This window comes from Brienomyrus brachyistius, chromosome 6 (genome assembly GCF_023856365.1).
Source record: "Brienomyrus brachyistius isolate T26 chromosome 6, BBRACH_0.4, whole genome shotgun sequence".
Taxonomy (NCBI): Eukaryota; Metazoa; Chordata; class Actinopteri; order Osteoglossiformes; family Mormyridae; genus Brienomyrus; species Brienomyrus brachyistius.
In genome coordinates, this window is record NC_064538.1 from 4,259,898 (window position 1) to 4,287,289 (window position 27,392).

The following is a 27,392-nucleotide window of genomic DNA, read 5'->3' on the forward strand; positions in this document are numbered from 1 at the left end:
AGCTAAATGCTCCCCGATTATTTGATGACAGTGCTGTTAAATAAGTGTTTCATATAAAGTACTGAGTTTGATCATGTAAATTTAATCCACATTTTTTGCTCGCTGCGCACGGGCAAACCGAGCCATCAAACTGTCTGAAACAGGAAGAGATCCACTCAATCCGCCGTCTGTGCGGGCAGTGGCTGGGCCAAAACAGGCCTCGCTTGGAGGGGGGGTCACACAGCTGCATGCTATCACACAGGAAAGTGCGGATGTGTGTGTCCGGTGTATATGGGGGGGGAAAGCAAACAAGAGGGACAACACTATAGTCCCCCCCCCCCTTCAGATGACGAGTGGCTAACAGACTACCGAGGTCCGCCAGAGGTCCTCCTGAGGTCTTAACCAAGGTCTTACCGAGACCACGAGAACAACGTGGGCAAAGGTATCCCATGAGCCACAGATTAGGCTGGGATAGTTGTGCAAACTGAAGGAGCCGCACACCATGGGAGAGCCTGGTAAGGATCAAATCAGCTTGCTGGCTGGGAATGCGATCAGCTGGGTGAGAGCTCAAGTCCGCAAAAGGAATTTGGTAGGGAGGCAGTGCCGGAATCGCTGCCTGGGTCCCAACTAATCGCCGTCATACAAAAGGGATTTCCTGTGTCCGTCTTGCCTTCTACCCAAGCTTTTGCCTGACGAATGACCTGCCCTCCCACTGGACAAACATGGCGTACCATCATCAGCTAGCCGATGGCACAAACCAAGGATTCTCTGTAGTTCTGCTCTCTCCTATGCACTCATTGGACTCCCCATTCAGAAGCTTTGGAATTCCCCCATGACACCCCACACAGGGAGGGAACAAAGTCACGGGCAGGTGGAAGATATCATGTCCGCAAGGGCGGGGGCCACAGAAGCAGCCCGTGGTCTGTCGAGCTTCCCTCCCACTCCTCCTGCTGATGGATGCCGTCCACAGGGCTGATCTCCCTCTATCCCTGGACGTGCAAACAACCCCGGCCCAGACGGGAAGGTTATCTAGGAGGGTGACAGGTCAAGTGGCCCTGTTGTCAATCCTCTGCACTGATCTATTTGATCTCCCTCTCCAACAAAGAAGCCCCAATTCACTCTTGGGGGGAGTAGGGGAGGGGCGCTGCATAAGAATTCAGCGGCCTTGATGTGCTGGGTAGAAATCAGAGTCGGGACAGAGTGGCCTTAACACAAACATTGTCTACAGCCATAAGGTCGATGTCCTCCATGGTGGCTAACAGGGACACTCAAGTGAAACACCTGCAAACGTCTGCACTGGCAGGCTTAGCATTTCTGCCCCTCCACTCATTGGAAGTCGTCTTCGCCTCTGAAAGAACCAGACATCACATAGACGAGACAAACTTCACTGGCTGCGCAGAGGAACATCAGCACAGCCCTGTTAGCTAAAGGCTAATTTGCTAATTAGCGGTCAGTGTTTCTGGTCAGGCCTATTGATTTGGACACTGAAAGCCTAGAGTCTGTGCTAATAGTGTTCATAACAGGAACCCAGAGTCTGACGTCCTCACCGGACATTGATAAACATGGTCCTAAGTAACCAGCCCAGCACCACATATTAGCACTTAGCCTTAGTGCTTAGCAGTAGCAAGATCCGTCTCCCGATCAACTAAGACCACGGTGACTCTGTCAGCTTCCTTATCCCATTGAATTCACACCCAAACAAATCTGTCAGGGTTTTTGTCCTACATTGCCTCTTTACTTCCTCCTGGGAATAAAATGAAACACACACACCACACACACACACACACACACAACAAACCTGCACCCTGCCCACAGCAGAACAGCCAGGGTCTGGGAACAATGGGCTCGTAGCTTCATTGTGCTAATTGTGCACTTTCCCCCGTCACTGTTTCGTGCTAATTAATTTAATCCTGTAAGCAGGTGTAAGCCTGTGTGTTAGAGAGCCAAGCGCGTCGGCGGGGGGGCAGAGTTCGAGGAGATGGGGGGTTTGGGGGGATGGGGGGGGGTGCTGCAACAGGGAGCATTAAAGGCGGTGTAAACAACAACAGTGCTGAGCCTCGAACAGCGAGCGGGAAAATCTTGTTTGAGACAGAGAAGCGTGGGTGCTAAAGAGGGGGTGTGTGTGTGTATGTGGGGTGGGGGCTTTTTTCCTTAACCCTCTTTAATGATCAATATCGCCTTTCCAGTCTCCCCTCCTTCCGACTGCAATACTTCCCCAAAAAGACTGAAAAAATCACGTTTTTGCTTGTTCACCTCCTACCACAGATTCCTTTATGTATATCTCTCTTTTTCTGCGTTAAATCAGACTGTTTTCAATGCGCTGGGTACGGGGGGGGGGGGGGGGGCCTTCCAAGTCCTGGTGTGAAGGAGCAGGATTTGGCACGTCGGGAGGGGCTGTGTTGGAAGATAAAATGATGCTTCGGTCGGTTTTCAAGCCGTGCCAGGGGGGGCGCCAGGCTTCCAAAGGCAGCTTGGCATGTGGAAAAAGCTGGGGGAGGACGGGGAAGGTGGGGGGGGGGCAGGAGGAATATTCTTCTCCTTCAATAGCGTCACAACAGTCAATCAGCTTTTGGGGCATTTCTAGTGCTAACATGATAGCAATCGGCCCAAAATGCACATCCCCTTTCAGGGACGGGGGCCAAACACTTTGCCTTTACTTCCACATCCCTTATTTATTTTTTTATAAGGTGTCTGAGACAAAAAGTTCACCAAATACATTCCCTTCTGCTTGTAGCGCAACAAGCTATTGAGCAGAGATAAGCCCCTTTTAGAAATGAAGGAGAATTTAATTCAGGTTTGAGTGACAGCAGGAAGATTTATCCTTTCCAGGGACAATGCGGGCTTTTCGGGACTTTAATCTCCTTCAGACAATGGGCTGTTTTCCCTCCCTCATCCTGCGCTTTTCCCACGATGCTCGCTGATTAGCACGGCCCGACTGGACAGTAGCCATTATCTCTCATTTTCTGTGAATCGTCTGCATTTGTGTCAAGGGCGGAAAAGAAGAGAGTGGGGGAGTGGTGGAGGGGCAAGGGGGGGGGGGGGTGGGAGAAGAGGGAAAATAGAGAGGAAAGAGGAATGGAGTGAGAGGATTGGGGGGCGAAGAAAGTTCTGTGTGCCAAGTTCATTCAGGGCCCAGGACACGCGGATGCCAGCTGGGTCAGGAGACACTATCATCAGCATTGAGCAACAGGAAAGGGAGGCGATGGATGGGGGGGGTGGGGGTGGGGGGCACGTCTTTGCACCAATGGCGTGTCGGGACAATGCAGAGGACCAACAAGGCGTCAATCAGAGCGCAGGAGATGAAAAGGGCTCGCGGGCACCGAGGTCGGCCTCACAATGATGGCCCCCGCGCTAATGATCCGGCCCGGTCTCGTACTGGGGAGATCCGGCCGGACCGTGTGCAGCTGTGCCAAGTTGTAGCGGGTGTCGCTGCCAGGGAGAGTCCACTTTTACAGGCTGGGGGGGGTCCATGTGACTCAGTTGTCATTTGTTTAATTTAGTCTCAGTTTATTGTGATGTTGGGTCTTTCAACACAGCAGTGTGTGTGTGGGTGAAGATGACCATTGATTTATGTTATGGATCGCCAGTGGGGGATGTGTGTGTGTGTGTGTGTGTGGGGGGGCGGGGGGGCAAGCAGGAGATGTATGGGCATCGGACACTTATTGTACATGTGTCCTCTTGGAAATAATGTAAAAAACAGAAGGGGAGCCACATTTGGCCTTGGGGTGGGGGGGTGTAGCCACAATGCAAACATGCATGATTGCATGGGTGTGTTTTTTTTGTGATTTCGAATCGGTGGAGCAGAGGGGTGACGCATCATCCCCATACGTGGAGTTCGCGCTCTTCAGGTGCAAAGACGAAAATGAAGACGGCCAGCTACGGGCCTGAAATCACCTTGGACAGATTGTCCTTCTAGACAGCCAGTGGGTTCGAAGGCGGGTACAGAGCCATGGTTGGAGGCCAAGTTTAAACAGGGGGGTTTCCTCTCCAAAGTAAACATGAGCCTCCTTTCCGAAAAAACCTGGACTTTGCAAGTATTCCCAGTCCGGCTCACCTTTTCTAAACCACGGTTAATTTTAAGCACTGAAACGCATTTGCGTTAAATCACACGTGAACTGCGTCTAAATCCTGCCGCTTTAAATGCTTTAATTTCATTCTTCCTCACACACACACACACACACACACACACATGCAAACAAACACATTTATAAATAACCCTCACTTGGATTACATTAAATCATGGAATTGCGGTTCACAGTTTTTTTGGAGATCCTGAACTACATTCAGTTTGCAAATTTAAGCCGGGGAACGGACCATTTCCTATTCCGCGTGGTCCAAACCAACCCACATAAAGTATTCCCCCGCGGGAAACAGAAAAAATAAATATTCCCATAATTACAGAAGAAAAAGACAGGGGCTGATGTTTAACATGACAAACCCCAGATGGATATCTCAGACTCCGCGCATGTACCAAAACCACCAGGCTTTGCACAGGGGTCCCTGGGCCCTGTAGGGCATTACAGGGACAGTCGATGTGGCTTTAAAGCTTCTGCTCAAGGAGGACGAGTCATTATGTTGTATAAATATTTATTTCCAATCTATGATCTTGGCAGGGGGAGTATGATTGATGTTCTTTGTTGGTTTCGGAACACGCCGCAGCGAAAAAGCACATGGCGAGGGCGTGAGGATAACTTCCGCAAGCTGTTGGATGTCATTAATTTTAGCATTTATAAGAGATGCGAGCAAGAGCCATCACATGTATATGATTATGCTATAACTGCCTAATCAAATGGCCGCACATTTTGGGCCGCGCTCAAGGGAAAAATGTACAGTTTTTTTTCTTAAATTACGCCACATTTACATAGGAGCAAAAATAAAAGCTAAAGATTTCAACATGAAGCCCTAATGGTCAGCACTGCAGGGGGACATTGGCAGGTGACTGGTTCCGGCCCGGTTTGACAAGTGTGGCAAATTCGCCACCTTTGTTGTGCATTGAAATTCCCGCTTCCAGTCCTACCTGGATCTCTCTGGCTGCCATGACTCCAGCCACCAGCACAGAGTGGAAAAGCCCAGAAGTGAGAATGGTCGAGATCCCATTAAACACCAGCTCTCATAACAATAACCCTCCATTGACTTCTGCCTCTCATTTTCTTCATCTTTTTCTCTCTCACTTACTATCCTCAATCCATCCTTCTCTTCCCCCCTGCCCGCCCCCCCCACTCTGTTACTCAGGCTGTTAGTTAGCTGCGTACTTCTGTTGTAAACCTCATATCTACCACACGCCACACCCACCCAAGACAGGTCCAGCCAGCGAATGATGGGGGCAGGGGGGCAAGCATATCTTTGTGTGTGGGGGGGGGGGGCACAAGTTACAACTTTACAGAGCTTTTCCAGAAGATGATCAGTGTCAATTTCGACCCGGTCTTCCGAAGTGGCTTGTTTGTCCAACTCCGTTCGCTAACATGAGCCTCCGGCCTGGTCCGCCGAAAAGGGGATGGGGTGGGTGGGGGCTTCAGGTGATGGCTCATCCCTCGTGCCGGGATCCCAGATCGCTGTCGAGTCGACCATCTTCCCAGACAATTAAAGGAGAGCAATCAACAGACGCATTACGCTCAAAAACATTTCCTAATAATGCGTGCCAGCCAACCACGGCTCCGCACAAGCTGCCGGCCACCTCGTAAAGCTCTTTATGACTCAGTGTGGCACTGCTGAGTGTGTGAACCTCGCCGGCGAGCTCCGTCAGAAATAGCCTCTCCCTTAACGAGCGTGCCCCATCCCGCCCCTGCTATAAAAACAGACCTTGCTGAAGATGCTTGAAGGATGTGGTTATTATTGCGCACGGAGCCCGAGCCAGTTTCAGTAAACGGTGCCCCGGATTTAGCCAGAGGAATGACGAGGGCTTCTTCTCATCATCCCTCATTTGCTCAGCGAATGAGTCAGCCCTCGGTGATATTATTTGTTCCAGAGAAACACTTGGATTTTTTTTTTTTGCGCGACGACTCGCTTAGGGAGCACAACTCCGGACTGCTTTCAGGGTTGACCCCCATAATTCAAAAGGCATGGCCATAATTTGCTATGACATGTCTGATTTCTCAACTGGGATCAGTTTCTAAGCCATTTCTATTTCCAGGTTCCTGTGGAGGAAAACGGGACTGTTTGGGCCGATTTCGAGAACATTCACGTCACGTGAGGTTACACGCCGACCCAGCACCGAGTACTTGCCTTTTTTCCTGGTACAATAACTGCTATACTCATCAAAATGCCAGGACTTCCCAGGAATGCCGTCATCTCCCTATTATGGTGTTACTCTCGGCACAGATCGGCATTCCCAGGCGATACCTGCCGGCATCCTGCACGGGAAAAGCATGACAGGCAAAGCAATTTGGCAGGGGTGTGTCGGAGCCCCCCCCCCCCCCCATGGTGCCACGCCAACGAAAACCACAGAAATACGCATCTGCCTGGAAAGCGGGGCATGACAAAAAAATAGCACTTCGGGAGGGGGGGGGACAAGGATGGGTGGGGGCCTGATGGGGTTTCATTTGGGTGAGAGTTCAGTGAGGAACCTGAGGTGGGGGGGGGGCGGGGGGGCTGCCTTAAGGCCCTTTAGTGGCTTTGGCCCCCTAATGTTTCGGCTGCACTGTGACTCCCAATCCCACAATCCCCTGCTCCCAGTTACAGGTTTTGATTCCTGATTTTAGCACCCACCCCCAGCCAGACCTGAACAGGCCTGGGGGGACAAGGGGATAGCCTCTACACTCACCATCCCCCCCATCGCTCCACCAGACCCCCCAACACACAAACATCTGGCTTTAGAAAAGGGTCCGGCAGTCCCAATAAGGAGCACAGAGCAGTTACAATCTGAGGTACAGAATTTTCCCTACTGTACGGCCTGCGTGGCTCACTGCCGCCCCCAGTGGCGGGGGAGGGGGTTCCTCATGCGTGTGTGGCTGCATTTCAGCCATGTCTAAGATGTCACTTTTAAGAACAGTTATTCTGTTCACCCCAGAATGGTCATTTTTTAATCTCCAAACAAATCAGAAAGTTAAACTTACACAGCTCTTGGAAAGAAAAACTCGATTCTCTCAGAGCCACATTTCGCATTTATATTTGGTTACAAATGTAATGCATTTTTTAAGATGGGTAAATCTGGTCCGTGTTCCGTAGCTTGAAGAGGACCAAACCCATTAATACTTTATTACCATGGTTGATAACCGATATTCGAAATAAACCAGTGAAACAAGCCAATCATAGGAGCCGTTAAATCTGAAAGAAAATGCTTTTTGACGGCTTCCCCTTGCGTGTATTTAAAGTACATCATGATGAAAGTCACACTTCTGAGAAGTAAGAGAGATCTGCGATTGCACTCTCTCCAGCACTGCCAAAGTATCGGAAGAGTAAAAATAAGTAAAAGAGATGCCGCGTGGAACGTCGGAAAGTTCAGGAATATGAAGACTGTGTGAAAGACGGTACAACCATGTCTGCTCTCAGAGTCTGACGATGTTATCTGTCACTACAACAACAAACGCTTACAGCACTCCTTGAAAGTTCATCATGGGTCAGATGCACATGGACCAGCCTGAAGATTCCACAAAAAGGGCGGGAGGGTGGGACGGGGGTGGTTCCAAAATTAAACTGGTGAGCAGGATGATAGCTGCCTCTCAGGTCTCACAGCTGTTGGAGTTGACAAGTCACTGAAGAGTCCGGAAGATCCCACCTTCATGAGAGCCTTTGAGTGAGCAGGAACTTACTCCTGTGTCCGTACTGCAGGCATCCCAACTGCAAACATGTCCCAGTGTTTTCATTGTTCTTCCCTGCTATGCTTTCCTTTCTATTCCCAGCTGTGACAATTACGGTGGAACTAGGAATAGGTCAAAGGTCAACACGAGGTTGAATGGTTTGGACTGGGGTGGGACACTTCACATTGAAGGGGTCTCCTGCACTGTACGGCACCCACTGCTGACCCGCTACGTTAACTGAGATCAGTACATCCAACAGGATCAGAATTAATGACAAAAAATGTTCATTTAGAGACTCTGTCCCTTCCTGATTATTCAACTAAATAGATAATCAAGAGTGTCTCTAAGAAAGCAAATGCAAAGGAGATAAAGACCCCCACCCAAGGAAAAGCCGGGTCGCCTATCAAAGCTTAGCTGATACTTCAAAGCCTCCTTAGCACTCGACGCTAACGTGATGCTAAATCGAATTTATAAGAAATGCACACAATTGTAGTACTGAAGTAAAACCACTTGTGACCCCCCCCCCCAGTTATAATTATGAAGGTCCCTGCTTCTAAAACGTTGTCAAGACAATGAAAAACACAAAGCGTGACCCCCTTCAATTGGAAACGGATCTGAGTTCTGAAGAAAAACCCGGCTTGTAATTGAATCAAGGCCACGGCTGAATCCAAAGTAACTGGCTGAGGTTCTGAATAATCTTATTATTGATAGCTTAATAGAAGTCGTGGGGGTCACGCACCAGCCGCTATCGCGCATGCTGATGTCATTTGGCCAGTCAGTAATGCGATGACCTTCCTAGGCAGGGGAACCGCTGAAGAGGAAGCCGAGGGGGCCAGCAAAGTTCAAGCCTGGACCCCAATGGACAGGCACGGGCCGGCTTCCGCGCAGGAATTTGGGAAAGCCACCGATCGCTCCGTTAATGAACTACACGCCGAGAGCCAAACTGAACCAGGAAGCACTTCTACAAATAATACAGAGGAATTCGTGAGAGCAGCAGAACACCTCAGGCAATTTGGAGAAAAGCGCAGGAAGTCTCTCTTATTGGCCATCACCCAAAAGATTTGTACGTTAACATATTAAACATATGGAGATACATAATGTGATGATGCTGAGTTATTATTATTATTATTACATATCTTCTAAGCTCTTATCATGGCCCGGGTTGCAGCCACCAATCCCACGCAGCACCAGGCACAAAGCCAGGGTAAACCACCAATGAGATGCCAGTCCGTTGCTGGTCATATTACTCTTATTGTTGCTATTATTGTTGTTATATTTATGGTGTTTTCTGTAGCAGTAGTACAACCAGCACTGGGATAAGCAGTCAGGGGGATGGGTGCAGTAGCAGGTATATTATGGAATATACACGTCTGTATAAATATTAATGTATCCTATTGAAGGCAGCCTGTTCTTTTGTTTTATTTATCTCTGAGTAATAATGGTGTATTTTCCACCGCACATGGCTGCAGTCACAGTGCTCCCTCTACACCCTTTGCTCCACGACTTCAGCCTTGGTCGTCAATTTTTGCCACTAATGAGTTTTTGCCGGGCCTTTAAAGTTAATGTAATCAATAATGCATGAGTGGAGAGATGGGACACCTAGGAAGGACTAACCCAAGAGACGCCCCCCCAACTCCCGAGGAGAAGTGGGTCCTTCTCTGGGCCACCCCGTCGAACCAGCACACCTGGGGGCAGCCTGACCCCACAGCAGCTGCACATGCATGTTATTCCACACGGAACGTTCTATGTCGAACGCGGCATTTACAGAGCATTGGGATTCAGTCTGATTGGCTGGAACCGGCAACCAGGGAGGCCTACTGGCCATAAATGACATCATCATTCATTTAAACTTAATTAAATCACAATTTGAAACAAACAAATGAGGGTGCATTGTGGGGAAGAGAAGCCTTCCTTCCAGTTTTGGAGAGTTGAAGCCGAACAGATTTACACTTGGAGGGGATTGGACCCTAACCCCAAAGACAGCGAGACCACGGGTCTCTCCAGAGACAGCTGCCCATTCAGTGGGCCTAGGGTGGCGTGGGGAGGGGGGCAATTTCATCACATTAGCAGGCATGTTTTTTTCTACCCAGTATATGACACCAAGAGATAATACGACAGGAATGCCCCTACCCCATGCCCCCAAATACCTCCTCCTTCACCCCTTTACCTCAGGAGCCCTGGTCTGTGGTTAGGAGTTAACAAGTGACTCTAAACCAATAAGCTTGTAACGGGCACCTCCAGCACCGAAAATAAATAAGGCTGCACGTTTTTTCTCCCCCCAAAAACACTCCACTGGAGGCGTAGCCGCCAGAGCCAGTGAAAACAATCCCGTTCGGACACTTTCATCCTGCGCTGTTTTATTCATGGCTACTTAAAGTTTCACCACTTAAAAAGACGGGTTTGTCCACCGAGGACAGATGGCTGAGACCGGCACATGGGCTGCAGACCAAACAGCACGGTTTTGACCCCCCACCCCTATGATCACTCTTTATCTGGTCCAGTTCATTTCCCCCCCGCCACAGCATAAAACATTTATACGTCTCCATACGTATATATGTTTCACCTTGGGCCCCCTTGCTCCTCCCCCCATACATTGTATAATTTTATATATTCAGGGGCCCCTGTAAAGTGCTGGGCCCCCTGAATCGGATGCCCCTCTGACACCCCTGCTAAATAAAATTTCTATACCGGCCATTACAGTGAAGCTCAGGTCTGAATATCGCGCACAGGTCTTTTCGCCCTAATAATACGGCAGCCATCTCTTTAATTAGCTGACGACGATGTGGGGAACACGCTAAAGAAACGTTCGTTACAATGCGCCATGTGGCGTGGTCTTACGGGTGTCTGGAAATGAGTGCACCACTGGCCAGTCACCAGAGGGGGCGCCTTTCCTGAGGCTCCCACGCCCACCTCAGAAAGTGGGGTCGACGGAGACCTTTCCCAAACTGCCATGGCAACAGTAGCCGGTGACGTTCGTAATTATGATCCGCAGACTTCTGTATGATGAATCGTTAATTACACTAGTGCCTCTACGTGGTATTTGTTGCGGGGGAGCAGGCCGGCTTCTTGGAAGAAGGTGGATCGGGTCCAGACACCAACGGCATGCTCGATGCTACAGCACAGCGGGAAACTCCATAGGTCACCCAGGCCACCTTCACACTGCCCCCCCTCAGCATTGTTCTGGACCACACTAAGTTCCCGGTCCCTAACAACCCCCCCCCCACCCCATTCACCCCAATCGACCGGATCCCCTCTCCCACACGGCTAGAGGCGGCTCAGAGGAGGACATCAGTGGGAAAGGTTATGGAAGTGGAGGAGCAATTTTCATTGGTGCCCTGGGCCCGTGTACCACCGCGATGATGAGTGTTCAGCGGCCACCGGCCCCCGTTTGGAGACGGCCGACATGTCCAGACCCGGGGGCCACGGCCATATGCCATCACGTGTGAGCGAGGGCCGCTCTGACACGTCCTTGCTAGAGGCCAGCCGGGAAACATATTAACTAGAACAATTCATTTCAACACATAAATATATAGAGATCCCCAAACCAGACAGAAGGCTTAAAAATGTGCCCAGTTATATGGGTTTCAAAATGCTTAAGGCAAACCAGAATACTGCAGCTTCATTATGGGCCTGTTTTGCCTCTTAAAAGCTCGCCGTTCACAGGCTAGTATCCACCTACTTAGCCGCTGCAGCAAGACGACAGGAAACTTTAACATTCCTGCTTTTACAAGAGCGGTCCGCTCGACCAGGCCCTGGCACTGCAGCGGCTCCATTCCAGAACATTCAGAGGGACGCTGTAACACATGTAAGTCTCGGCACCCCAAAGGCATCTGCTCGGACGCCTTCTGGGGTCCTTCAAACCCACCCGATTATATAAGGATTCCGGCCCAAGGTTCGATGGCGCGGTGGCCTTTGCATGGATCTGACCAGCATTTTGTGACCTAGACTAGGGACCATGGAAAATCTGATCACATTAGCCAAATGTTGTTCCCAATATCTTCTCAATAAAATGACATCCCTGCCCCCCCCCCCCCCCCCCCCCACAGTCATAACACGGGCACGTAGAGTTTATTTACTAGAGTCGCGAGCAAGTGACTCAGGGAGACCGAGGGGCCTACCACTAATATTCAGCCTCTGGCCATGTAATCTATCAGGGAGATTAAGGTAAAGAAGTTATTCTTTAGGATTTTATTAAGGGGGCGCTTTAGGCACTGGAAGGGAAGTCTTACTACTCCTCAAGCAGCATGCCATGCAATACAAGACAAACATTTGCTGTTATTTCAGTAAACTCGACTCAGATGTGAAGGCCTTGACTTTTTTTTTGGGGTGGGTGGGGGTGCTTGGCATCAAAGAAAAGACTCCCACAAAACGAAGATCTTGCTCCTTTTCACGGGCCTTTGCCCCGAAACTGTGTCCAGGAGATAAATACGGAGGTGTCAAGAGGAAAAGGTGCGGACCCTCCGCCCTACGTTTAATTAAAATGCGCATCGCCGACTTCCACGGCGGGATTTATGGAGGGAGGCTTTCTGTATTATGTTTCCACGAGTCCCCCTCCAGGGAATCTGCCGTCGGAATGGGAGAGATTACGTTCAGTCAAGCGCCGAAGAAGGAGGGCTCATCCCATTACACGGCGCGTTTAAAGCTCATGTCTCTATCTCATAACCGCCGTCGTTCGTCCCCGGACTGGCACTAAGGAGCAAAGGTTTCCTCCCGCGCCACATTTTGTGAATCGCCGAAAATAACTCCGCTTTTTCGTTTGAGCGCATTCAAGTCCAAAGTCTGCGTGGGCTTGAAAGAGCCCGCCAATTGCGATATGATAGGGGAAAGGCACTAACGAGGCATGAACTCTGACCTTGGGGCACATCTGGTGCGTCTACAACCTGGACGGTGTGGAAAGAGAGCAGTCAAAAGCAAGCTTTAGCTTAGCGACGTGTGAAAACTTATTAAAGGAATCCCTGCACACTAACTGGGTACATTTTATAGTTCTAGGAATCTGGTGAAATTCAGAACATTCGTTATGTGTATCTCTGGGTCTTTATTAATACCATAAATCCCCAATAACTGAGAGGCTGGCTATTTTTTAATTATATGACATATTTTATTAATTGATTCAAGTGCCCTCGTAATGTGTAAGTAATACGGGAAACAGTGATCATCTTTTCTTTATTAGTTAAATGTAAGACTGGCATAAATTAGGGCCAAACTAGCAAGCTAATTCATTTGATAAAATAAAAGAGTGGTTGTGTTTTGGAAGCTACACAAAATTACTCAGAAAAGAATTCTTCAAATGTGTTTTTTTTCCCAGCTAATTGGCTTAGCCTTAAGTACATCCATTTGTTGTCATCATGAGAACAAAATGTGTGTTTTAGGCGTCAGCACTGAATTTCTGTCTCATTTCGCTAAAAAAATATTATACAAACTCAGATGTTTCAACTTTTGATATGTATGGCAGAACTAGCTCGGTATCATTAATTGAGCAAAGCAGCGTAAGGCCGAGTTAAAATGAATAAATTGTCAAACTTGATTGCCAAATGATTTATTTTATGAACAATTTCATCGAAAGTTTGATTACAGTAGGATGCTAGCTATAATGCTGCAACATTTATACCACATACTTGAAAAACTGTCAAGTCTTTATATTGTTGAAGGGTATACTTAAGATATAAAATACCCACAATTGTTTTAAAGGAGTTCTGTTCACATAGAGAACGGGGCAGTTTAACAATGGCAACTATAAGCGCAATTACTTGTGTTTTCATCGCTACTGGATTGAGTTATAAAGAATAAAGTTCTGCTAACGACGACAAGCACGCCCATCAAGCTGAACTTTCTGGAATCATTTTTTTCGTTTTTACCTCTAGGTTGTGTGGAATTTTTCCTGCAAAGGCAGCTGAGTTTTAGAGCCTCACAGCTGGGACACGATTCCCTTTCCCTGGGACGTAAGTGGGGTTGCACACATACATCTTTTTAGGGGTGAGAGTTTGGTAATCAGCGCGGGCGGCGGGAAGCGACCGAGGCGTCCACACCAACGGCGGCGACGGAGAAGCGCCTTCAGTCACGCTGCACATTTGTTTCAAATAACAGAGACCCAATTAAAGTTTAATAAGGCATCTTCTGAAAACCTCAAATACGGGTGAGTGCACAACGCAGCGCCGTCGGGGGAGGAAAATGGCCACCATATTAAATGGTTTCAGGGACCCGATTCTAAAAATGAATTGGAGGAAAATGGCCACCATATTAAATGGTTTCAGGGACCCGATTCTAAAAATGAATTATGAGGCCTTGGCTTTCGGAGGCCGAAGGAAAGGAGCAACAAGTGAAAAGGCAACAGATGTGGCCGTTTTCATTGGCCGCAAAGACTCCGGTGCTACCGTCGTGCAGAGACGCGTGTCACCATCAGGGAGTCTGCAGAGGACTCCGGCGCCCCCTGGGTCGGTCTCACCTGAGGAGCATCAATCCCATAACTCTCCTGCCCAAATGTTAATGTAGAGTCTTCGACGGAAACTAGCTATTGGGACTTAACGGGGGAAACGAGTCATCGAGCGAACTGGACAGGGACGGATGACTGCATTGACCTACCATTAATTGCCGCTATATCATTGCAATAAATAACAGTAAAAGGATGTAATTGACTTAATGAATCCAAGGCGCAAAGATCAAATAACTCCCTCTCTTTTATTTATAGCATAGAATTATACCTATGAGCTTAAAATCTGATACTTCAGGCTGTATCTAATTTTAAATACAATACAAATATATTAATTGCTTCTATACCTCCATATATATATATTAAGGTTTGATGAGATTATATACTGTGCAAGGTCTGCCTGCAGAAGGTTAAAAGATTAATTGCTTAATCAAAGCGTGTGCTCACTTACTCGCAAGTAGCGCAGGATGGTGCTAATGTGCTAATGTGGATGAAGAGGCAAGCAAAGACAGTCAAGCGCGTCTGTTTGCGCAGGTGGTTAATTATTATCTAGCTGGCATGGCCTGGTCTGCTTCCTCCTCTGCGTGGAAGATGCAAATCTGCCCCCAGGACCCGCTGTTCCTAATGTCATAGAGAAGGGAGTATAATAGGGCAATTTGTTTTGCTAAGAGCGCCTCCCTGTTCCCTCTCCGCCTGTGAATTGGCAAACTGCAGAGGGACTTATTGATTAGAATTTTTAATCGGAGTGTTAACGTAAAACAAAACAGGGCGCAGGCGGCTGAGGCCCCAATTGGGCAGCGTTTCGCTAAATCAGGCGCGTTTTCTTAACGACTTAAACGCCGCGGTCACCGTCAAGGCCGGTTAGCTCCGGACCGTGTGGCTCTGAAACTTTTCCGCGTGGAACGCAGGCCTCTTAATCGCGGTGCGCACTGAGTGACGGTGCCGGGTTTGTGAGGATTCCTCTGGTGGAAGCACAGTGGGGGGGCGGAGGGGGGTTTTTGAGGAGATTAGCAGTCAAAACTCTTCCTCTGCGTATTCTTCTCCCACAATGCAATGTTCTACTTGGCAGGGTGCAGGAACTTGTGGGAGTTGCTGGGGGTGGGGGTTTCCTCGGGAGACCTAACAGAATTCAAAGTAATGGTAATGGACTTCAGATACATACTTTGCAAAAGCTCTCAGCCACCTCCAATTCTCTGCCCCACCCCCATATCCCCCCCCCCCCCCCCGCCGTCGGTTCAAACCCTCCGTCCTGAGTCCTCCTCGCCTTCTTTTCAACAAGAGCAGTTTGTCAGGGTCAGAAAGCAATTTAAAACCCCTATTAATGAGAGAAAGAAAAATGCAAGGGGGGGGTGGGGGTGGAGGGGGGGGGGCAGAGGGGCGGTGGGGTGTCTGCCATCAAAGCTGACAAGAAAAGAAGGCCAGGTGGCTGTGGGAATCGGGGCCCTTCCAGGATAGAATCCTCCGCGTAATTAGCGGGCCGGACCCGGGGCCCTGCGCAGCCCAGGATGGCTCCTCTGAGGGTACAATTTGCACTTCTGCGGAAGCCGCCAGCAAGGACACAAAGGGGAGGAAAAGGGAAACTATGGCATCCTTTATCGGATGGGACAAAGCCGCCGCCTCCTTCCAAAGGCAGGAGCAGAACGTTCCGGAAAACGTGGACGCCAGTCGGCGGAGAGGTGCGCAGTGACGTGCAGTGCGTGGGGCAGAAAGGCGTATGTGCATGCATGTGTCTCAGCACACACGTGTGTGTCTACATCTGTGTTTCATATTCTCTCATCACTGGACCTATAAAAAGACGGGCTGTAGTCCATGAGTGACCAATCGTGTACCATTTCAGCCAGAACCCAGAAATCTGTCACAGTGTAAGAAACCCCATTACTTTGCATTTGCCCTCAACACTTAACTTGATTTTGCACTCCCTGTTTTAAACATCTGAAGGAACTACTCAGTGGAATTTACACAAATCCAATAATTAACTAAAAAAAATCAATGGCATGTAAATACTTCTCATAGATCCTTAATGATTTGCCATAGTATAAAAATTATTGGTATTAATGGAATTGACTTTTATTAATGTGGTTCAATGGAATATGTCTAAGATTCTCTTTTTTACAGAGGACAACAGAACTCTTCAGTCCCTGTCTTATGAGTCACGAGTTAAGTCAGGACTCAAACCCAAGACTCAGAAGAACAACTATAGACAGCTCATGATCCAGAACTGCACACACAATAATGGAGCGAAAGAACCGCTCCACACACTAAGGGAGCGAAAGAACCGCTCCAAACACTAAGGGAGCGAACGAACCGCTCCACACAATAAGGGAGCGAACGAACCGCTCCACACAATAAGGGAGCGAACGAACCGCTCCATACAATAAGGGAGCGAACGAACCGCTCCACACAATAAGGGAGCGAACGAACCGCTCCACACAATAAGGGAGCAAACGAACCGCTCCATACAATAAGGGAGCGAACGAACCGCTCCACACTAAGGGAGCGAAAGAACCGCTCCACACACAATAAGGGAGGGAAAAACCACTCCACACACTAAGGGAGCGAAAGAACCGCTCCACACACTAAGGGAGCGAACGAACCGCTCCACACAATAAGGGAGCGAACGAACCGCTCCACACACTAAGGGAGCGAAAGAACCGCTCCACACACTAAGGGAGCGAACGAACCGCTCCACACACTAAGGGAGCGAAAGAACCGCTCCACACACAATAAGGGAGCAAAACAACCACTCCACACACGAAGGGAGCGAAAGAACCGTTCCACACACACCCTCGGGGTCATTTTAAACACGGGCATAAAGTTGTGTTGGAAACCCAACCACAATAAATAAGCTAATTACACAGCAGCCGGATGCAACCTCGAAACATCGGTAAAACAGGCCTCTTTTTTCTTTTCAGAGTTTAAAAACGACAGAGGTCAAATGTGGACAAAAATATATACATGCTTTCCAAAAGTGGCCTGGGAGCAGAGCCAGTGAAGTATGGCAAAGTAAAATATCAAATTCAGAGGTCCTGGTAGTTCAGCTTTAGCTGTGTTAAGTGCTGCAAAGAATGCTTCTATATATACATTCTGCATCAAATTATTTTCCTATTAAAATGAAGAGTGAAACGGACTGAGCATGTTTAGTGTGTTACTAGCTGGTTCTGTCTTTAAATCCAACATGGACTGCGCGCGTCGCAAATCTGCGCAGATGGTACGCTTACACATGCAACATTTCTGCTCGAAATCAGAAAGTTGTTCTGTGCTGGTTATTAAAAGCAAAAAATGAATACAAACAAAAGCAATAAAGAGTCGATACAAAGCAGAAAACATCCCCGGACGCATAAAAGCTGTGGTATTTTCAAAAAATGGGTCAGAACCTATTTCCTCTTTTGATTATGATTAAACAACACTGGATTGTTTATCTCGTGTCCTGTATTTATTATTTGTAACTTTTTTATTGTTATGGCATCTCCAAAGTAGCAAGCCGTGCCAACAGAAATTTCCACCAGTCTTGGTAATGCACCTATAAAGATTCCTAGTATCGTTCAGACTGTGAGGGGACATTTTTTATGTGACACTCCACTGTCATCGTAACACATGTTTCTCTCAGGAAGTCCGTCCACCCAAAGCTCCCAGACCCAAAGCTCCCAGACCCAAATCTTCGGCCAATTAAAGGCTCGTTTTTGCGCGCTGTGCTCTCCCGGCTCCCCGAATCTCATGAGCGAAGCAGGCACCCCACTGCCCAAGCGCACAGGAAGGGGGCGCCGTGAGCGGACAGGACCGGCCTGTCTGAAGGTGGCCCGCGCCGGGCCCTGGGATCACAGAATGCCATTTGTTGCTCGTCACTCGGCAATGGCGGGTGTGCACCGCCGCGATGCTGAAAGCCCCATTCACGCCGTCTCTTGCCTGGGATGTTTTTGCAATTCAATATTTTCACACGCGGCCTTGTCCTTACCGGGGAGCCCAGCGATGGCTGCATGAAGCCGTCGCTTTCAGGAGCACGAAACTCACAGTACGGGATGAGAGTTAATAGCCCATCTTGAAATATTTTAGCAAAGACTGAAACAATCCCTGTCCGCGCAAACACATGCACACACAAACCCACACGCCGTCAGCCTCCCAGCATTACATGGCTGCACGACTCAGACCTATCAGTTTCTGAGACTTAACTAAAACCACAGCTTCTATAATAACTAATGACATCCAAACACAAAACAAAAGAAAACAACAATAAAGAAAAGGGCACAATTCTTTGCACTGTTTTTATTCTGTTGTCAAAAAATATATAGAGGAGCTGCGACGAAATGCAAGCAACAATAACTTACGTTTAAAGTCATATAAGCATTAAAAACAGATCATAGAAAGTGTAAATTCCTAGCAATGAGAATACTGTGAGACTAAGCTGTCTGAAAAATACTATTCAAAACCAAATCTACTTGTACTTTAGGAGGCTGTGTCTTTGATAACAATGTAAAGTTGAATAAGACACCGAGATCCTGAGATTATAGATAAAGCCGGAATATTCAGTGAAACCATTAAGAATCACTCATCTTCGTCGTCGTTTGTAAAATGTACAGCGATGTCATGGCACAGACTACAAAAAAAACTCAATCAGGAAGTAAAACTCGGATTTGATATTGACCTGGACCCTCTTGCTGTGTAATCAAAGGCTATAAAAGCAGTCTAGGGTTCCTAAATTGGAAAGACTGGGACCTAATGCACTAATGATCTGTTTAGGATGTTGGCGTTAAAGTGGTTTGAGAAAATGAAGGCTGGTTACAGTTTTTATATATTTTTCCAGTAGGCCGCACTGTAGTTAATTCAATTAAATACACCAATAGCCTCCCCTCCGCTGGGAGCATAAAAATCAACATGCCACCAGTTTAAATTTTTATGAAAATAAATTGCAGTTGGAGGGCGGCTTGCTTGTGTTGCGGAGTGAAAAAAGGGAAACATACCATTGATATAATTAAACCAATTTTCATGGACAGAAATAGTCCAAATAAGCAGTAAAATAAGCGGAGCGTTCATCTGGGATTGGGACACCCCCCACCCCCCCGCCCCATCTCATAATTTCAAAGAAAGTTAAGCGTTATACAAATATATAGTTTGGTCTGACAGGCCCGTGCAGTCTGGTGATAATGATGGTTCAATTATTGTGAATCTGGAGATCACCCACAGCTGATTCGTCAGAAACACTGATAGGATGACAGTCTAATCGTTTAAGTCCCAAAGACTTAAAAGTATTCTTTCATCATCCCAAAATCAAAGACTGGGGGGCGCAGAAGCGCAGGGCTCCAAGACGCCGCCTGCCTGTCCTGTCGCGCCCCTCAGATCCACGCTAACGGGACACTAACGTCTCCCACTGATGGGAAAACATGGAGGATACCGGAAGAGTCCATTAGATAAATGACGGGGGCCAAACCTTTGAAAGTACAGCCCATCGGCGACATGAAAGCCCATGCAGACCTTCGACACACCCGCCCCCCCCCCCCCCACCACACACTCAGAAACAGAATGCACAGGGGAACACATTTGTCTCCTTATCTCTACAGGATGGAACATCGAGGTCTCAAACCATTAGGGAGGACCGCAGACCGAGGATGGTATAACGGAAGAGACACTCCACCACTTTCTCTGTGGTCTAATTTCACCTCCACCACGACACCTCCAGCCTCCATTTAAGGGTCAGCCAGCAGTGCTCCGGTCTTGTGACACGTGCCACACACACGTGTTTGCTCACTGGCGTGGGGGGTGGAGGGAGTGTGAGATTAAGGCTGATCCACAGAAAATTCCTCATCCAAAAATGATTTTGCTCAGTAGAGGGTGAGCGATGTTATACAGTATCGCTTACTGTGATTTTTTTCAAGCAGTCACTCTTTTATCTAAAGTGACTCACGAACCTCACAGCTCAGAACACCTTATAAATATTTACCTGCTTAAGCATTTCCCTCAATGTTTAAGGTTAGAGCAAGTAACCTTCTGTTCTGTTCCTTAATATATCCTTCACTGGTTGAGGGAAACCTTTTCACTTGTTCTAATGAAGATGTTGAATAATTTTTATCTGTTCAGATTTATTTTTCGTTTGAATGATGAATAATGATGGACTTTAACTTCAACTGAACAAAAGGTTATGATCCTATTTGATTTTATTAAAGTTTCTGGAAAACTGTGCCAGGTCTGTTAAAAAGTTCTTATGTTACTTTCCTGCTGAACACAGAGCGAGAAATGTGCAGGTTTGACTGTACAGGTGTTTTATAAGCTACACGTTGTGTCGTTTTACAGGCTCAAATTAACAACACCGAGTATTTTATTCAGTGCTAATTACATTGTTCTGACCTGCCTCTAATTCATGGTTGTTTGATGTCACTCGGTCAGGCTGGGACACTGGACTTGTCAACCTGCCTGTTCCTGCTTCTGGGTGTTTTGGAGAGTGTTTCTTTTTACTCTGGGCAGCCTGGACACATATTAACCCACTGTGACAGCGAGGATCTTCAAGCCATCGTCGGGCATGTGCTAAGTTCCCATGAGGCAGGACAACAGGAGGACTTGTCCTAATCGAGGGGGAAACTAATGCATTTCTGCAGCACTCGCTCATTAGGAGAATCGGTGTGAAAGATTCCTAAAGAAAATTAAATAACCTAACCTTAGAAAGTGAATAGAAGAGGGCGACGTAGAATACACAGTAATGATTTTATTTCCATGTGGCCTGAGGTGGCCATACTGATCCATTTTCTACCAGACAAACTTGTGAACCATTTTACACACCTCCAGATGTGATTTACTACTAATAAAACAAACTGAATAACGTCTCATGGCATCTGGGAAAGGGATGAAGATGTTGCTTTGGGTGTAGGTGGACTGGTGTATGCTCACAGACTATTCCTCCTGGGCTCACCAGGAACCCCCATCCACCACCACCCCCCCCCCCCCCCCCCCACACACACACACACACACACACACACACACACACACACACACACACCCACACGGGCACGGGGGGGGGGGTACAAACACCATGCGGGCATTGCATAACGAGTCACAAGCGACAAGACATGGTACGGCCGAGGTCGAGCCTGCCTCCCCTTTTGTGGGAAAGAAAATTATAATATAATGGGACCATGGACTGACCAACTGTCAAAGAGACCCTCCCCCCCAAGCTTAGTGAAGACTGACGTCAATCCATTCCAGTCCAAAGTCAAAATTTTACAAATCACGTGTGTATGTAGCCTTAATTTCAGGTAGAGTGCGAAGTAGAGTTCAGAATGACACACCTATATGGGCGGGACCCCTGCAAAGACACGCCCACTGCGCGGCTTCCGTAGTCCAAATCTACACTCCCGGCTTTGGCAGGGTCACTCGAGTTTTCCATTGACAAAATCTTGTTATCAACCAAATTCCCAGGTGAATAATAACGTCTACCTGTTTAAAATGACCTGATGAAACTCCCCTTCCATTCGAATAGTTTAGTTCCAAGAAACGTTACCCAGTTGTAGGGGACAAATCTGCACAGTCAGCCATTTTAGCTGTGCAAAACTTGATTCTAGAGAAATTTGTCTATTTCTGTTATTCGAGTTCTGAAACAGCCTTTGCTGCTCGTTTACGCTGTCAGGGTCTCGTTACTAAGGCTTCTCAGACCGTAACAGACGGTGCAGCAGCGCCGGTTCTGCTCAGCACATAAACCCTTGCAGGACAGTCCCGAGAAGGTCGTTCTCTGACATAAAGATCCGATCGTGTGAACATGCAGTAAAATCGCGAAACCTGCCACCTGCATAAACCGTCCGCCTGGGCAGGTAAACCAGGAATCATGGACTGAGCGAGAGGAAGGGAAAGACGGCAGGCGCGGGGAGTGGGGAGGGGGGTTAAGAAAATGAATTAGGGGTATTTGTAAAGAAGGACCTTTTATTTTCTAGTATGCACCAGTTTCCTTTCATTCAGTAAATGCTTCCGCGAATAAACAGTATTCTCTCAGAGGGTCAGGAATCACAATAAAGCTTCAACTTTTAGTAAGACCTCGCGACTCCCGCTTAATAAAGACTCTCTATGAGAGGGAGTTTTTGATAGTTGGTGATAAGTGTCCAGACGATATATTTAGGCAACTTAATAGCCCTTTTTCTTGTAAAGCCGCAGTAATAGCAGGCTAAGCCCCGTTTACTTAAACAGGATAAAACTGTGCGTGTCTAGCTCTGCCAGCTTTGATTGTGACATATTCATAATTTCGAACAGCCATCATATGTGACCACGAAGATAGGCCATATATGCCACAGTGTGTGTCAAAGTATGTATATGAGTTAACGATTATATGTAGGCCTATATAAATACGTGAATATATAATATCCAGTAAGCCTATATTCTCTTTCATTTTCAAAATACTAACTAATTTGTTCGTTGTGGATAGGCCAACTTTAGAAAATAATTTCGTATGTAGGCAGCGCCATCTGATATTAACGCAAGGTGATTTTGTTTCATGTTTTATGTAGTAAATTAAAATAAAGCAATAAACCGTTTTGCCTTCGAGGACCGGTCAGTGAATAAATTAAATGCCCGCTAGAATCATGTCGCGTTGTACGCAAGATCTGCAAGTAGGGCTATGTAATCCATGCAGTGTTACAAAAGCGACAATATCAGCCCTTTCAAATGCCATTTGTATGTATTATGAATTATATCTGCTGTGTTTATTAAGCATGCTATATTAACCCTGTAAGTTATGAAGTGAAACGTAGCCTACACGCAAGTGAACATAACGTACAGCTTTTATATTACAATTAAAACAATCTGATGTCAGTAACTTTACTGTAATATCATAATAATTACGTGTGTAACATGCATTTGAAATGCTATCGTGCAATGTGTCTGTAGGCCTATGCATGTATGTATGTGTGCGTGTGTGAGTGTGTGTATACATATGTCTTTATATGTTTGAATTAAGACGTGTTTATGCGGGTGTGGTAGTGGTACGTTACATCGGTGTATGGTAGCGCGCCTGCAATAAAAAAAAATGTAAAAAATATATATATATAAACGGAAATGCAAAATTACCCAACCTAAAACTAATATCCGTTGTAAACTCTGAGGAAATATAATAATTTTAGAATTAAAATGCTTAACGGCGACATTTAAAAAAATTCTTGTATTTTAGTACCTAAACGGTTATTCGGCATAACGGATATAAACCCCAAATACCTGGATATTCACATCATGGTGTTTTGGGAGCGATATTACAGTAAAAGTTCCAGGGTACTCAATCTTCTCATATTACCTGTTTCATCAAAATAAGGCAAGAGGTAAACTGGCAGAAGACATTTCAAACAGGACACACTGCAAACAATCGTGTCGTTGTCTTTCACCGTTTCTCTCGTTGATGTAATCTTATATGCATAAAAATAATATAAAAACGAACTCGAAAATTCCCTGCCGGTTCCTCCACATGTCATGTAAACAAGTAGCTGCCACAATAAAATGCTCTGCTGCAACTGCAGAAAATCTCTGTTGTTTTTTCTCTTCAATATGCCTGCACTCATTTCTATCGATTTTCCTGTTAATGAGTTTTCCAGCCTCTTCTCGCTTTTATATATAATGTCAATTATAGAATTTTCTTCTTCATATCAGAATGCTACAAAGTGGTTCCGCAGAAGGCTTCGGTGTAAGAACATTACAAAATGAGACTTGAGTCTGTTTCCCCGTCATCTTTCTGACTGCGAGTTTAACTGTTTAATGATTCCATTCCTGTTGCACTACTTAAATTGTCTCACGGCTATATGGTCGCGATATTTAAACAAGTATGAAAGTGTAAACAATTATTACAAATCTGGGGCGGCCATCACTACATGAAAACTGGCACTCAAATTGTCAGAGCGGTCGACGAGCATGCATGCCAAAGTTAAACTTAACTTTGTTTCATATTGGTTCTCTGACAAAAAAATTACGTAGACTCGTCAAAGAACCCAATTGCAGAGTGTTACTAAAACATACAAAAAATACGTTGCCAATATTACGTAGTTATTGATAAAAGCTGAAAAAATTAATGTTTTGTTCAAAGTTGGCAAAGTTATTCAAGTATTTGAAAGACTGAATTAGGACAACATAACTTATGCGTGATATTTACAAAAAAATATATAATATGCAACTACTGTGCAGAGCGCATTGTAGATATAGTTTTGCAAGATTTAGATATGCGCGACAAGTTAGCAAGATACTTTACAACTGTCACAACCCATCTCGCGGAGCGTAGCGAGGTATCATCGTAAGGGCTATAATTGATCGGTAGGGCTTTATCCTTTTTGACAGTAATTAGCGAAGTACAAGAGCGGTACGGTGACTAGGAATCCCTGCGGATTGTTTTTAACTGTTGCAACTTAATCGGCCGTCTCAATCAAAATTCTTAATTAATATAAAACTGAGAACCCTTTCTTAATATTTTCGGAGAGGCAAAAAGTTCGGCGTGTAGAAGGCATCCGTCCGAGAAAGCAACTGTATTATCATTCGCAAGACACGATTACATTTGTAAAATGCCGATACCATCTACAGTATTTTCTTTATCTCAGCCCTGCATATAAACACGCTGTTCAGCGGTGGAGGTTGTACATTCGCATAAAGCACACAGAAGGCCTTCCAGACTCAGTGAACGGCACAGGGTGACTGTAAAAAGTAAAAGGTCAGATGAAAACGACTTCGACCCTACATTAATAAACCCGATGCATTTGTTAACGCCAGAAGTAATGCAAATTTGGCTTTTTAATTTCCTTAACCCTAAAAAAAAGCAGAAAAGGTATTTTGTCAAGGTCAGGATGAATTGAACGAAAATCAACTCGAACAAATAATTCTCAACCCATTTTAAATAATTTTCAGACCAAATTTAAACTGTTGAAAATTAAAATGTAAGCACATAGGTTTTCGACAGTTTAGCGAATCGCCTAACAAGTATATCTATGCCTTTTTAATGACAACTTCTGTTTTGTTATTTAGTTAAAGTCACATTCAAAGCGCTTAAAAATAAAATTGCAGGAAATAAAACATACAAAATGAATTTAATAGGACAGATGTATAACAAATCAGGTCAAATGCATAAAATACCTGTTAGACCTCTTTACATACACACAAATACATTGTTGCAATTGGTACATACCTCAGTTATGTAACATAACAAGAAACAAATTCAACGTAAAGTGATACCTACACAGCATGAAGAAAAAGTGTTTTAAGCATTTAAATAATGGACCATACCTTTCATTTCGAAATCTGATTTAATTTTTTTAAATGCAAACTGTTAAACTGTAACGTTTGTTTTTTTTAGCTTTGGAGTAAATGAACAATCGAACGATGTATGCTCATTAAAATCGGTCCTAAAATATTTGTATAAATTTGTATAATTTCAATAGAAATTTAGGCCTATTTTTAAAGAATAAACCGCTTGATTAATCTAATCTTAGCACATACGTCGTTAAAACTTCGAAAGTTAATAGCAGCTAAAGTGGCGCTGAAACATTCAAATGCAATTGGTCGTATAAATTGTTGCATTCGTAGGCTAATTGTAATGAGAACTGAAGTTTAAACATGTTTATGTCAAATGATACACATTCTTTCAAAGAATACAGTCAAAGTGACAATGTCATTTTGCCAGCCCTCCCGAACACTACATCCACACAAGAACAACTGCATCCTAAACAAACTCATTTTATAAAAAGAAAGATGAAAGCAAACTACCTTAGCCACAAAAATTGCGTGCTCGACAGTAAAAAAAAAAAGAATTAACGCGTTTCCCATGTGAAATACCACCAAGTTAGCAAAAGTCCAGAGAAATCTATTTTCTTGCACCACAAACATTATCGATTGCCATTCCCAGAAGGAGAACCAAAACAGAACTGAAACATAGCGGCCCAGGGAAAAAGGCTTCAGTGATGCCATTTCTTGTAAGGGAAAAATAATAAAAGAACTCGGAAAACTCTCCTTGAAAACATAGCCATTTTCTTTCAAATTCCCTCTCCTACATAACGCGCCTCTTTCCAATGTACGCGTTTCTGAGCGCTATCCACACTGGATACTGAACGCCCCGTTACCATGAGCGGTGCTACAGCGCCCACTATTACAAAAACTAGGAATATTGTTTCACAAGACTTGGAACGACTCAATAAAAAGTTACTATCGCTTTCGACAACTTTAAGTAACTTTCCTTTAACATTTTTGCTGTTTCTACGACAAGACGGCAGGAATCGGTGGAACTACAACGCCAAAATTACCTTGGAATTACAATAAGATTTTTCCCCTTGTCATTTAAATAACAAACACCGCCGTTGTTTCATCACATAAGAAACTTCTGACGCTGAGAACAAGCAAACCGAGCCAGCTACAGCGAAAAGGGTGGGCATACAAGCTATGATGCATTTACGCTTTTAGGTTGCTTTGAAGACAAAAATATTCATCGAGGACGATGAAGCGACACGTACAGGAACTGTTATTTCTAAAGGACACATTTGTGAACACAGCGAGAGTTCGGAGTTTCGAGCTGCCGGCTGAAAGTATAAGAAGGGAAAAAACACCTACTTTTGGCCAGTTTTCTCGCCCTTGCCTTGGATCTCATCTTGTCGGCTTGTAGATTCCTCTCGTCCTCCTTGAGCCCAGAAGCAGCAACAACACTATCTTCATCTCACAAGCATTGTCAGTTTGGACACCTTCGCACATGCGCACAGGCCATTCAATCTGACACCCTCGTCAGGGCCAAAAACTTTCCAATGTATTCATCATCATCACTTTTTGTCCTATCGTCTCCCCTTTAGATCACTTATCTCTTCCCCTCCTCCCCCTTCTCTCCGCACCATCTCAGACTCGTTCATTCCCCCCCCCCCACCCCCCACCCCCTACCCGTCCCCCGTCTGGTCCTTTAAGAGTTATAACTCTTATTTTTCGCCAACCTGCAGGATCCGGTCTCGCGCTGGACACTGCACGGGATGCAGGGTCAAGGTCGCATCCCTGCATTGCAAGGTGACCGTTTTCATATAAAATACCAACAGCAAATTATAATAAAAAAAAAAGAATGGAAGTATTGCAACTTACAGTGGATTTAAGGTACAGTATAAATATCTGTATATATACATATTATTACAGTAATAATAATATTTATAATAATAATTATTATTATTGTTATTATTATTATTATTGCAATCTTTGCTATTATTATGAAGTTAATTCTATACTGTAATATATACCTGTACTGATTCTTTTTTTTATTTAAAATAATTTATGTAATCTAGGCGCTT

The 27,392-nt window shown here is 45.8% G+C and overlaps 1 protein-coding gene across 8 annotated transcripts in view; it reads right to left on the bottom strand.

The window, feature by feature from the left end:
- prdm16 (PR domain containing 16) overlaps positions 1-26,969 on the bottom strand; it is a 168,911-nt gene extending 141,942 nt beyond the window's left edge. For all 8 annotated transcript variants that reach the window (XM_049017754.1, XM_049017750.1, XM_049017747.1 and 5 more), the window contains exon 1: positions 26,680-26,969. In XM_049017754.1, coding sequence (XP_048873711.1) covers positions 26,680-26,716 — 37 coding nt within the window. In that variant the 5' untranslated portion in view covers positions 26,717-26,969. The remainder of the gene's footprint in view (positions 1-26,679) is intronic.
- Between the last annotated feature and the right edge of the window lie 423 nt (positions 26,970-27,392).